This window comes from Mirounga angustirostris, unplaced genomic scaffold, assembly GCF_029215605.1.
Source record: "Mirounga angustirostris isolate CCGP_5_RB_7025 unplaced genomic scaffold, mMirAng1.0.hap1 SCAF_10, whole genome shotgun sequence".
NCBI lineage: Eukaryota > Metazoa > Chordata > Mammalia > Carnivora > Phocidae > Mirounga > Mirounga angustirostris.
In genome coordinates, this window is record NW_026991718.1 from 20,111,196 (window position 1) to 20,125,499 (window position 14,304).

The 14,304-nt window shown below is 39.5% G+C and overlaps 1 protein-coding gene across 7 annotated transcripts in view; it reads right to left on the minus strand.

Moving 5' to 3' along the window:
• The window catches only part of DTNB (dystrobrevin beta), a 227,678-nt gene that overhangs the window by 198,218 nt on the left and 15,156 nt on the right, over positions 1-14,304 (minus strand). For all 7 annotated transcript variants that reach the window (XM_064571948.1, XM_045884216.3, XM_045884214.3 and 4 more), the window contains one exon: positions 3,403-3,470. In XM_064571948.1, coding sequence (XP_064428018.1) covers positions 3,403-3,469 — 67 coding nt within the window. In that variant the 5' untranslated portion in view covers position 3,470. The remainder of the gene's footprint in view (positions 1-3,402; positions 3,471-14,304) is intronic.

Sequence of the window (14,304 nt, forward strand, 5' to 3'; positions counted from 1 at the left end):
CTAAAAAAAAAAAAAAAAAGTTGCAAAAATAGTAGTCAAAACCATTTTTCTTTAAAAATAATACAGTCCCAGGGAAGGAGCAAGATGGCAGAGGAGTAGGAGACCTAAATTTCGTCTGGTCCCAGGAATTCAGCTAGATAAGGATCAAACCATTCTGAACACCTACAAACTCAACAGGAAATCAAAGAAAAGAAGAGCAGCAACTCTGAACAGAAAAGCGACCACTTTCTGGAAGGATGACTGGATGAAGCTATCATATGTGTGTTCTAGACCACCAACACTAGACATTTCAACACCAAGACCCCTGGCTTCAAGGAATAAGTGACCTAAGATGAACACCTGGACCTTGACCTCATTCTGACCAGTTCCTGGATCCCTGAGAGGACATGTGCACCTGAGCACAACCATTAGTAAAAACCCCCAGGCCCTGAACAAAGATGAGACTCATTCTCCTTTCCTTTCTGAGTCTCCTGGGTGGTCTGTCTGTATCTCTCTCTATATCTTCAATAAACTTTTGTTTCCACTTCCTAAAAAAAACAGTCCCAAAGAATGTACAACATCAAGAATGAACCCTCATGGGCGCCTGGGTGGCTCAGTTGGTTAAGCGACTGCCTTCGGCTCAGGTCATGATCCTGGAGTCCCTGGATCGAGTCCCGCATCGGGCTCCCTGCTCGGCGGGGAGTCTGCTTCTCCCTCTGACCCTCCTCCCTCTCCTGCTCTCTGTTTCTCATTCTCTCTCTCTCAAATAAATAAATAAAATCTTAAAAAAAAAAAAAAAAAAAAAAAAGAATGAACCCTCATGTAAACTACAAACTTTGGGTGTTACGATTTGTCAACACAGGCCCATCAGCTGTGGCAAATGTACCCTCTGGTGGGGGGTGTTGTTAATGGGGGAAGTCGTGCATGTGTGCTATGGGAACTTGCTGTACCTGCCTCTTAGTTTTACTGTGAACCTAAAACTGCTCTAAAAAAGTGAAGTCTTAAAAAAAAAAATGATGGATAGACCTACAATAAGTAAAAATCTATCAATTACCCACTGTGGCACAGAAATTAAGTCAAGTCACTTAAGGTTATACAGCCAAGATCCAAACCGAAACATCAGTGGATTCAAAATTGCCATAAAATCAACCCAAAACCTAGATGGTAGAACCCTATGATAAGGCTGACAAAAGATGATTTTTACATCCATTGAAGGTAATAATGCTGGAGATCTGGGGGGATGTTGCAAAGCAGAGAGCATGGCTTTTAGGAACAGACACCACTGTCAGCAATGCAATTCTTCCCATGAAGAAAGGGGAGACAAGAAGCCATACTCACCAAACATCTCCAAAACAGTCCATATCCTTGAGTCTGTTACAGAGAAAGGCCATTTGTTTGAGCTCTCTGTGTCAGAATGATGACATTCACTAAGGAGCAAACCCAAATCTTCACAGAAAACCCAGTTTCTACTCCAAAGATCTACCCCAGTTGTGCTCCCTTGCATGCTCATGTTTACTTACTGAAGGCACCCCACACACTTCTTAGTATCAGGATTTATTGTTTATCTAGTTGGTTTCCTTATTTTGTTTCCTCACCAAAATGTAAGCAATATGCGAGAAGTCAGGGACTATGTTCTGTTCTCCCCTTAACCTTAGCACCTAGAACAGTGCCTGGAACATAATAGATCTTCAATAAATGTGTTAAAAAATTAATGAAAAGATGACCCTTATGCTGAGCCTTAACGGTGAGTGCGCACAACAAGGCAGATGAAGGGGGGCCCAACTGCAGGAGCAAAGCCAATTCAGTACTGCTGGGAAATGACACACATGGCGGGTGATGGGAACTGGCAACCTGAGAACTGAGGATAAAAGAGACCAGGAGGGCTTGCCTGCAGGAGGGCTTGCCTGGCATGCCTAGGAGCTCAGGCTTTCCTGGGAGAGTGACGAGGAGCAACTGAAGGGATTTAAGAAGGAAGTAACACAGATTTATACAGTTCACTGCATACAGCATCACCGATCACAGATTTGAAAGGGTTGACCGTGGAAGGAGGGATCCAAAACAGATTGCTTTAGTTCAGAAAAGTAACAATGATAAAATATTAAACAAAACTAACCACATTAAATACCTACTATTCTGGGTCCAGCACTGTGCTAAGTGCCTAAGTGACATTATCCCATTTAATCTTCACAATCATTCTATGAAGTAGATACTATTCCCATTTTATGGACAAGGAAACTGTGGTACAGAGATTAAGTCAAGTCACCTAAGGTTATACAGCCAAGATCCAAACACAGGCAGTCTGACGGTAGAGCTTGGATTCAAAACCACTGTGGTACGAGGAACAGACCATCCAAGACTCCCTTATGAGGTAAAACTCAGCTGCATTTTGTGATTTCTTTGGAGGTGGAAGGTGAGGTAGAGGGAAGGGACTGCAAGGTTTCTGGCTTGGATGACTGGCTTGGATGACTACATTTATTTATTTATTTATTTGACAGAGAGAGACACAGCAAGAGAGGGAACACAAGCACGGGGAGTGGGAGAGGGAGAAGCAGGCTTCCCACTGAGCAAGGAGCCCGATGTGGGGCTCGATCCCAGGACCCTGGGATCACCATGACCTGAGCCGAAGGCAGACGCTTAACGACTGAGCCACTCAGGTGACCCTACATTTGTGCTTTTAATTATTCCTATATCTCTAAGTATTGTCCTAACAAGTAGCCCTCTACACCTTAGAATCTGTATCTAGTAAAAGGTAACTTATACAATGTATTAATTATTTCTCACCACCTGCAAGCTCATGGTAACAAGGGAGTTACAGCAAGAGATCTAAACTGACTGGTGCGCCTTGGGGCACCTGACTGGCTGAGTCGGCAGAGCAGGTGACTCTTGATCTCGGAACTGTAAATTTGAGCCCCACATTGGTTGTAGAGACTACTCACAGATATCCTAGGTAACATTTCTGCCTTAGTATTAATGATCTTGCTGAAGAAAGCATTTCAGGTCAACTCAATTATAATATACGCTCTGGCTTGAGGTCCTTCAATTCCATGATTCTTTAACTCCCTTTCTTCCCCGCCCAAGATTGGGACATGCTAATTCATGAGGCACCTGGGTGGCTCAGTCGATTAAGCATCCAACCCTTGTCTTCAGCCTCGGTCATGATCTCAGGGTCATGAAATGGAGCTCTGGGTTAGGCTTCGTGCTCAGCAGGGAGTCTGCTTGAGATTCTCTCCCTGCCCCTCTCTCTCTGCCCCTCAGCTCACTTGCACTCTCTCTCTCTTTCTGCCTCTTTCTAAAATAAACAAATCTTAAAAAAAAAAAAAAAAAGGAACATGCTAATGCTTAAAGCTCTGACTTCATCAGGGAAAAAAAAAAAAGGCATCCCCACCCATACAGACAAGGAATCCAGAAGCACTCAGGACTCACGCATTTCTATGAACAGCTGCCTCTTCTCCGCCATGGTCTTCCGCTTGTTCCCACTTTCCTCAATCATCCTAGAAACAAAGAAAGATACAATAAACCACTGCAATTTGACAATTCAACCAAGTGCTTATCATTCTGTTATGAAGAGGTACAGGAAACCAAGCTGTTGATGCACATTTAAGAGACAATCAGTAAAAATAAAGTGGAAGCCCGATATAGAAAAAGACAAACCACTGTCCCTTTATTTACTTGATAGCTTCTATAATATTACAAAGTCAATAATTAAATGAGCTTGTACACTTGCTTTCTGTGCTGAAAATATGGGGCTATGTCTTATTTCTAACTATGATTATTTTCTCTGCAGAGTCCTGGATTAGTTGGGACACAGCTTCCCATATCCCTACTGTTTTATCCAGATAAACATGGTACTAAATATAATTTAGAAAATAATTATAATGAAAGGCTAAAGAACATAATAGTTATTAGCTTATACATAAAAGACATAAATAAAATCTTCTATTTTCATATTAAACAATATTGAACAAAGCAAGAATTCATCCCCAAACTCAAAGAACTCCTAGAGATGAATTTTTTACCACACAGTAATAGTTTAGGTTGACAGACATAGGCTTTGACAGTCACTCTGTTAAAATTCTTTCCATGTGCTACCTCATTGAATCCTTCCAACAACCCTAGATACTGGTATCATTATTATCCCCATTCTATAGATTAGGAAACAGCCTAGAAAAGAACACTAACTTGCTTGAGGGCACAACTCAGAAGTGGTAGAGTCAAATCCCACCCTTTCACTAAACATCTTACATAATCATTGCTTTTAGATGCATACTGTCAAATCTCCACACCCAAAAAGCTAAAAAACCAATAAGCACAGACCCTACTGATGCAAAATCTGTGATAATTGCAGCTGAATTTTGCCTTATTCTGTGAAGAAAAAATATCTAGACAAAGAGCATAAGCCAAACAATTTCCCTAAGGAGATTAAACTGTTGTAAATCATGGAGTGATTTATATAGCACAGTCTCAAATGTATTAGAATCACAAATTAAATGGTAACTGCACAAAAATTACATATCCATTAAAACAAGGGGCCTGGCAAGTTTAGTTTTAAATATATCCTAAAGAAAATTTAAAATGTAAATGCATTCCTTAACATTCTACACCTAATATTTTGATAATTAAGACCAATCCTTTCCTAAATCATTGATGTATTACCAAGTAGGCTTAACACACATGATGGTTACTTAACAATTCACCCCCAAGAGAAAAAAATTTTAAACAGGAAGAAAGCCAAAAGACAAAGCAACTAGAAACAGCAAAAATATAATGAAATCTAGGTCCTAGAGAAAAAAAACAAGACTTGCAGGGCGCCTGGGTGGCTCAGTTGGTTAAGCATCTGCCTTCAGCTCAGGTCATGATCTCAGGGTCCTGGGATCAAGCCCCACATGGGGCTCCCTGCTCAGCAGGGAGCCTGCTTCTTCTTCTCCCTCTGCTCCTCCCCCCTGCTTGTGCCCTCTCTCTCATAAATAAATTAAAATCTTTAAAAACAAAAACAAAAAAAAAAGAGTTGGTACCAGTAGCCTATAATTACAAAGAAAGGAAGATATTTAAAAGTTTACTGCCTCCTCCCTAATCTTGGTCTCTCACTAGGTAATATAAATTTTATTTTATTTTATTTTTTTAAGGATTTTATTTATTTGACAGAGAGAGACACAGTCAGAGAGGGAACACCAGGAGGGAGAGTGCAAGATGGAGAAGCAGGCTCCCCGCTGAGCAGGGAGCCCAATGTGGGGCTTGATCCCAGGACCCTGAGATCATGACCTGAGCTGAAGGCAGATGCTTAACGACTGAGCCACCCAGGCACCCCTAGTAATACAAATTTTAAATGCTAACCATAGATTAAAAATAATATCATAATATCCTTTATAACATATCTCATTTGTTATAGCTTTTTTCTACTTTTGCTATTTCTCTACACCACTTTTTTTTTCAAAGAAAAAGAATTCCTGGAGAGCTTTAATTTCTTCATGACAATTTTCTAACTTTTGCCTTTATTTCCAAATTAATCTTTTTTTTTTTTTTAAAGATTTTATTTATTTGAGAGAGAGAATGAGAGACAGAGAGCATGAGAGGGAGGAGGGTCAGAGGGAGAAGCAGACTCCCCGCCGAGCAGGGAGCCCGATGCGGGACTCAATCCCGGGACTCCAGGATCATGACCTGAGCCGAAGGCAGTCACCCAACCAACTGAGCCACCCAGGCGCCCCTATTTCCAAATTAATCTTGAAAAAATTAATATAACTATATTCTGGATCATTGGGAGGTCTACCAAACTATAATGCTAAAACAAAAATATCAACACTCTCCGAAAATTTAAGGAAGACCCAAAGTTTTATCATGTTCAGTATGTCCAGACACAATACAAAATTATTTGGCAAACAACCAACCAAGAAAATCTTAATTCACAAGGGAAATGACAATCATCAGATGCCACTGACAAGATGACACAGATGTTGTTGTAACCTGACAGAGACTTTAAGTAGCGATTATAAAAATGCTCAAATTAGCAATCACAAACACTCTTGAAACAAGAGTTAAAATCTTAAGTGTCAGGGAGCCTAGGTGGCTTAGTCCTTAAGCATCTGCCTTCGGCTCAGGTCATGATCCCAGGGTCCTGGGATCAAGCCCTGCATCGGGCTCCCTGCTCAGCGGGAAGCCTCCTTCTCCCTCTCCCTCTGCCGCTCCCCCTGCTGTGCTCTCTCTCTGTGAAATAAAATCTTTAAAATAAAATAAAATGAAATAAAATCTTAAGTGTCAGCAGAGAAAGAAAAGATATGAAAGAAACCAAATGGAAATGTTAGAACTGAAATATACACTCATTGGGGGGAAGAGGGACTCACTAGATGGACTCAACCGAAGAATGGAGATGACAGAGGAAAGCCAACTTTAAGATATATCAAGTAGAAATTATCCAATCTGAACAGCAGGGGGGGAAAAAAGGCAAGAGAGAGATTTTTTTTTTTTTTAAAGGAATAAAGCCTCAGGGACTGGGTAGACAAAAACAAAAGATCCAACATTCACCATGTACTCAGAATCCCATAAGGAGAAAAGGAGTGTGGCAATGTGGTGAAGACATACTAGCTGAAGACTTACCAAGTTCAGTGAAAGACATACCACAAATTCAAGAAATTGAGCAAACAAGTTAAAGCCAAAGAAACTTGTTATGATGGTCACATCATAATCAAATTGAGAGACAAAGAAAAATTCTTGAAAGGAGTCAGCGTAAAAGAACATTTTACCCATAGGTAAATGATAGGGATCAGCCAATTTTTTTCTTAAAGGGCCAAACAGTAAATATTTTAGGTTTGCAGGCCATGTGGTTTCTGTCACAACTACTCACCATTGCCACTGCCGCGTGAAAGCAGCGACAGACAATACGTAGACAAATGGGTATGGCTTTGTTGAAATTTTATTTTGAAAACAGTCAGTCAACCCACAGAACATAGCCTACCAGCTCCTGTTCGAGAGGCATGATGACCTGAATTACTGCAGATTTCTCATCAGAAACTATGGAAGTCAGAAGACGGTGGAGCAATGCTTTTAATTTTACACTGAGAGAATACTAACCTTCAGAAATTAAAGAAAACTGAGAGAATTTGTAGTCAGCAGACACCCTCTAAAATAATTGCTAAGGAAAGTTCTTCAGAAAGGAAAATAATTACAAAGTGTTACAAATGAAGAACAGTAATAGAAAAGATGTTAGAAGAAATAACACCAATTTCATACAATTGCTACCAGAAAACACAAAAGAACATCTTACAATTCATTTTAAAAAGCCAGTAATATCCTGATACCCAAAACAGACAAAGTACAAAAACAAATGTCTCTCATGAACACAGACACGAAAACCCTCAACAATGAGCAAAATCCTCAATAAAATATTATAAATTGAATCAAGCCATATATAAAAACCTTGGAAGCAGTGGGAGTTTATCCCAGGAATGCAAGGCCAATTCAACATTTGAAAATTAATCAATATAATCCAACATATTAATAATCTAATTAAAAAAACATGTTTATATCAGATGCAAAAAGAGCATTTGACAAAATACAAGGTTCATTCCTGATGATAAACTCTCTGCAAACTAGAAGTAAAACTTTTCTACACCTGATAAAGGGCACCTACAGAAAACTTACATCTAAGATCACACTTAATGGTAGAAAACTATATGCTTTTCCCCTGAGACTGGGACCAAGACAAAGATGTCTATTCTTACTATTTCTATTAAACATTATATGGGATGTCTTAGCCAGTGAAATAAGATGAAAGATAAAAGGCAAACAGACTGGAAAGGAAAAAATAAAAGTATCCTTATTTTGCAGACATCATGATCTTTGTAGAAATTCCAAATTCTAGGAGCCAAAAAAAGCTCCTAGAACTAAAAAGTGAGTCTGACACTGTTGCAGGACACAAGGTCAAAACACAAAAGTCAACCACAGTTCTGTTTACTAGCACTGCACAACTAGAAATTGAATACTTTGAAAAACAGCATTTATAATATCTCTAACAAAAATAAGATGCTTAGGTATATACTAACAAAATACGTATAGGATTTGTATACTAGAATCACAAAACAGTGATGAAATTTTTAAAAGACCTAAACAAACAGAAAGACATACCATCTAGGGGCGCCTGGGTGGCTCAGTTGGTTAAGCGACTGCCTTCAGCTCAGGTCATGATCCTGGAGTCCCGGGATCGAGTCCCGCATCAGGCTCCCTGCTCGGCAGGGAGTCTGCTTCTCCCTCTGACCCTCCCCACTCTCATGTGCTCTCTCTCATTCTCTCTCTCAAATAAATAAATAAAATCTTTAAAAAAAAAAAAAAGACATACCATCTAATCAGACAGTCTAATCAAAATTCCAGCAGAAATTTTTGTAAATATAGACAATTCTAAATTCCATATAAACAGGCAAAGGGAATAGACAAGACAATTTTGATAAGGGAAAATCAAGATGCAGGATTATAGAAAACTTTAAGAATTACTATAAAGCCACAGTAATAAAGACAGCACAGTACTGGAAGAGGCCATTTGATTTTTTTTTTTTTTTTAAGTGCAAAAGAAATTCAGTGAAAAAAGGACAGACTTGGTGTTGGAAAAACTGGTTATCTATATGACAAAAAGATGAACCTTGACCTATACTTCACACCACATACAAAAAATAATTTGAAATGGAAGATAAATGTAAAGTATAAAAAGTATAAAACTTTTAGAAGAAAACACAGGAGAAAGTCTTCATGGTCTGGTACATCACAGTACAAGCCATTAAAAAAAAAAAAGACAAATTGAACATCACCAAAATTAAACAATTTGTTCTATATAAGAAACTGGTAAGAAATGAAAAGACAAGTTAACCACCGGATGAAAAATATTTGCAAATCACATGTTAAACACAGGATTATAATTAAAATACATATAGGGACGCCTGGGTGGCTCAGTCGGTTAAGCGTCTGCCTTCAGCTCAGGTCATGATCCCAGGGTCCTGGGATTGAGTCCCGCATCGGGCTCCCTGCTCCGCGGGGAGCCTGCTTCTCCCTCTGCCTCTGCCTCTCTCTCTCTATCTCTCATGAATAAATAAATAAAATCTTAAAAAAATAATAATAATAATTAAAATACATATATACTTAAAAAAACTGTCAAAACCAAACTAAGGTGGAAGAAAAGCTTGTTACTCAACAGTAGCTACAACACTGACATTATTTGTTTTCTTTTTTCTTTTTTTTTTAGATTTTATTTATTTATTTGCCAGAGAGAGACACAGCGAGAGAGGGAACACAAGTAGGGGGAGTGGGAGAGGGAGAAGCAGGCTTCCCGCAGAACAGGGAGCCCAATGCGGGACTTGATTCCAGGACCCTGGGATCATGACCTGAGCCGACGGCAGACACACTCAACGACTGAGCCACCCAGGCGCCCCTACGTTATTTGTTGACTTAGGAGTATAGAAGACCCGGGCACCTGGGTGGCTCAGATGGTTAAGCATCTGCCTTCGGCTCAGGTCATGATCCCAGGGTCCTGGGATCGAGTCCCACATCGGGCTCCTGGCTCAGCGGGGAGCCTGCTTCTCTCTCTGACCCTCTCCCCTCTCATGCTGTTTCTCTCTCGCTCGCTCCCTAAAAAAAAATAAATAAAATCTTTAAAAAAAAAAAAAAGAGTATAGAAGACCCAGTTGATATCCTGCCTTTATTCCATCACCCTGATCAGCTTCTAGTGGCCAGCATCTGCATTTCTTTGCCTGAGGGCTTTTTCTGGCCACTGAAGGCAGCCTTGACATTTGCAGGGCAGTCTAGAAGCACCAGGGGATTAACATCCCTAGAGGAACCCTCCCACTGATGGAAGTTAATATATAAATACTGCAGCTCCTTTACCCAACAAAAGGCAATGTTTTCCACTGGCCTCCAGAGTTCCTCATTGGAATTAAGTTTGCTTACCCACAGTGCCTGATAGGAAAGCCTTTACTAGCTACTTTCTCTTCTCTGTCTCACTTCTCCACTCTACTGGTATCTCCTAGGATCACCTTTAAAAACAAACAAACAAACAACCCCCCACAAAAGAAAACAAGAACAAACTTGCACTTGTCTTTACACCAGCATTTGCTTCTAGGGTAACCCAGAATAAGACAGATTTGATCCTGGTATAACAGGTCTTCCAGATGGATTCTGTTAAGTGGATCACTCACCAACCAAATGACAAGGTTCCCAGTGCTGGTAATAAGTGGTAATAAGTGGCTTGATGAGAACCCCTGGTGGGCTGTTGCTTCAATATTACTAATAAGACACTTGATGTGGTGGAGCTAGGATGAGATACAGGTAAAGATGACTGGGTTATGTGATAGCTTTAGCATTTGAGAAATATAGGGGCATCAAGAATTTTAAAGACAATTAAATTGGTTGAGTTTTTGTTACGTAGCATTGATACACAGAAGAAAGAAAATGTCAAAGCCTAAATCATCTAAGTATCAACTCAAAGCATGGTATGACAGCCAGAAGACCTCATAGCAGCATTTTAAGGAATTCTGAGTCCCTACAACTAGAAGGCAGATTGTGCTAAAAATCAGGCCCAAATTCTGATTATGAAAGTAGGTAAATTATTTAAAAGACTGAATTCACAGTTCAGTCAAGATTCTCCTGAACCCTCTGGGCCAGAAGAAGTGGCTCTCTTGCTCTTGCTACAAGATGGCAATCTCCTCTGCCTCTGCAAAGACCATGAAAAGGCCTCATCTGAGATGCATGCCTCAAAAGATGCTGACCCTTCTCAAGATCTGTCCCTACCTCTTTCACTAATTCCAGGCTAATAACTAAGGTCAAGTCTCGGCATCATGGAAATAGGGAGGTACTGTCCTTACTTGGGATGGAAAGGGGTGATTCCCAAAACAGCTATTGGACCTGATGAAATGCACTGGTGGGACCTGGGAGGACATACCTGGGAATGAACTTGGGGACCAAGTGTAAGGTTGGTGAGGAGAACTGTTGATGTAGGGGCACTCCCCCATGACCCAGGATTTAATCTTCCAGAAAGGACACCTAGAGCCAGTGCTAATGTGCAGCTGGATTGGCTCATTTAAGCCTCGGGGTGAGGAGGATTGATGACCTATAGAAAATGAATTGAAGATGCTAGAACCGCATGGCAGAGTATAAAGAAAAGAGGCAAAAGAGGGCTCCCCTGCCCATATCTCCTAATCTTTGCCAATTCTGTCTCCACTGGACAGACAGCATCTGCTTTAAAAACAAAACAAAACAGGGAGCACCTGCCTGGCTCAGTAAGTAGAGCACATGACTCTTTAACTGTGGGTTTGAGCCCCACACTGGGTGTAGAGATTACTTAAAAATAAAATCTTCAAGGGGCACCTAGGTGGCTCAGTCGGTTGAGTGTCGGACTCTTGATCTCAGCTCTGGTCTTGATCTCAGGGTCATGAGTTCAGGCTCCATGTTGGACTTCACACTGAGCATGGAGCCAACTTAGAAAATAATAAGATAAAATAAAATCTTAGAAAAAAAAAAAAAGAAACAAAACACAAACAAAAACTGATGGCTTTCTCTGACTTCTGAAGTCCATTTTGTTCCCTGCATGCCAAGCCTGAAATACTATAGATTTACCATCCTCTGGAAACAGTCCTAACCAATGATTGGTAGATACTCCACCTACCTTGCCCTTTCAAGAGGTTGAACTCTGAGGACATGCTTTATACCGGCTCCTAGAGTTCCCCAGCAGGAATAAGCTCCAGTTACTCACAGTGGTAACTTGCTTGAAACAAATCCTTTATTTGCTAAACTTCCCTTCCCTATCTCACTTCATGGTCCCCTACTAGGATTTCCTGGGATAATCTTCAAAACAAAATACTTGCACTCAAATCCATGTCTGAGTCAGCTTCTGGGGGAACTCAAACTAAAACATTAAGTCTTTTCACTTCAACCAAGTCTACAATTCAGATTACATAAAATCCAAATTTACAGGTTACATATAAACTAAGATTACTATAAATGACTTCCCTAGACCTTAATGATAGGTGAATCCATCCAGTGCTCTATGGATACTAATAACTAAAGCTTTGTAGTTATGATTTTAATAGTTCCACACTCAACAAATATCTAATCCTACTGCCATACCTGATTGTATGTCCTTGTCCTTCTGATATAACATTGAAAATCAACACTTACATGAACCCAAGTACATTTCTTTACTTCCTTCCACTCGCATTCCTGGCACTTTGCCTTTTCTTAGCCTCATGATCAAGAGGTAACCAACACCTCTGTATCATTCCCTTCACATACTAACTCTGATTTCAAACACTGCCATTTCCTTCCTCATGATCACTTGTATCCACCCTTTTTTCCCATTTTGACTGCCAAAATCTTTGTCCACATGAATGCATAAATACAATTCTTTTTTTTTTTAAGATTTTATTTATTTATTTGACAGAGAGCACAAGCAGTGGAAGCAGCAGGCAGAGGGAGAAGCAGGCTCCCCACTGAGCAGGGAGCCCAATGCAGGACTCCATCCCAGGACCCTGGGATCATGACCTGAGCTGAGCCACCCAGCGCACCCCCACAAATACAATTCTATGACACCGTGGTCTCAGACTCTGCACCCACATCTTCCTGTAGTTCATCCTGTAGACATACAAAGAAATCCACTAGGTGTATTTATGCCAACACATTCAATCTTCACAGATCCTAATCACCCTACTCAGGAGCTTCATTCCACCCAACTAAGTCAGAGAAAGAAAAATACCCAAATGCCATGAACTCATTCATATGTGGAATCTAGTAATACAAAAAAAAGGCAAGTTCACTACAAAAGCAGAGTAGAATGGTAGTTTCCAGGGGCTGGGAGGTGGGGGAAATGAGAAGACAGTGATCAAAGGATACAAACTTTCAGTTATTAGATGAATGAGTTCTGGGGATCAAATATACACCATGGTAAGTACAGTTGATAATACTGTACTGTATTGTATACTTGAAATTTGATAAGAGAGAATTTAAACCACCACAAAAAAAGGTAACCATGAAGTGACAGATGTGTTAATTAACTCAGTTGTGGTAATCATCTCATAAGGTGTATATATATGTATATATACACCTTATGACATTTGATATATATCTATATAATCATCACGTTGTACACTTTATATATATATATATACACACAATTTTATTTGTCAATTACACCTCAATAAAGCTGGGGGGGAGGAATTTAACAATATATCTGAGCATCTTTCCATGCCATTGAGCACTCTTCAAAAACCTAATTTTGAATGGCAAAACAGAATTTTATCACAATTCCTTATCCAAGCCTTGATTGTTGGCAATTATTTCCAATTATCTACTACTTTGAACAATGCAACAATAAATGTCTTTAAAGAAAAACTAATAATTTAAATTTAAAAAAAAAGAGCACAGCCTTAGTCTATAAAATATGAAAAAAAAAAAAAAACAGCATCCTAGCTATAAGAATGTAAGCAGTTTCTTCAATCAAATAGAGTTAGAACCATAAGCCCCTAAAAGAGGCTGTTTAATGTCTTAAGCCCAAAGTCAAATGGAATAAATGAGTTTTTAGATACAACACCCCAAAAGCACAATCCATGAAAGAAAAAACTTATAAGCTGGATCTTATCAAAATTAACCACAGTGCAAAAGAAACTAAGATTTAAAAAAAGGAAAAAAGAAAACAAAAAACAAAAAACACCTGCTAAGATAATGAAAAGAATAGCCCTAATATGAAAGAAATGTTTTCAGAACATATCTGATAAAGGACTTGTATTCAAAGTATGAAAAGAACTCTTAAAACTCAACAATAAGCAAAAAAGCTCCCTCCCTCTCCCTCTCTCTCTGCCCCTACCCCCTAAAATAAATAAATCTTTTTTTAAAAAAAGCGGGTGCCTGGGTGGCACAGTCCATTAAGCATCTGACTCTTGGTTTCAGCTCAGGTCCTGATCTCAGTGTAGTGAGATCAAGCCTTGCATCAGGCTCCATGTTCAGTGCAGAGTCTCTCTTCCTGTCCCTCTGCCCTTAACCCCATCCAAATAAATAAATAAATCTTTTAAAAAAAGAAAAGAGCCCAATTAAAAAATGATCAAAAGATCTGGATACCTCACCAAAGAAGACATAAATGACAAATAAGTACATGAAAAAATGTTCAATATCATTGTCATTAGGATATTACAAATTAAAACACGATGAGATACTACTATATGCCTGCTACAATGGCTAAAATTTAAAAAAAAAATGACAATACCAAATGCTGACAAGAATGTAGAGCAACAGGAACTCTCATCCATTGCGTGATAATGCACAGTCACGTTGGAAGACAGGTTGGCAGTCTCTACAAAGCTAATC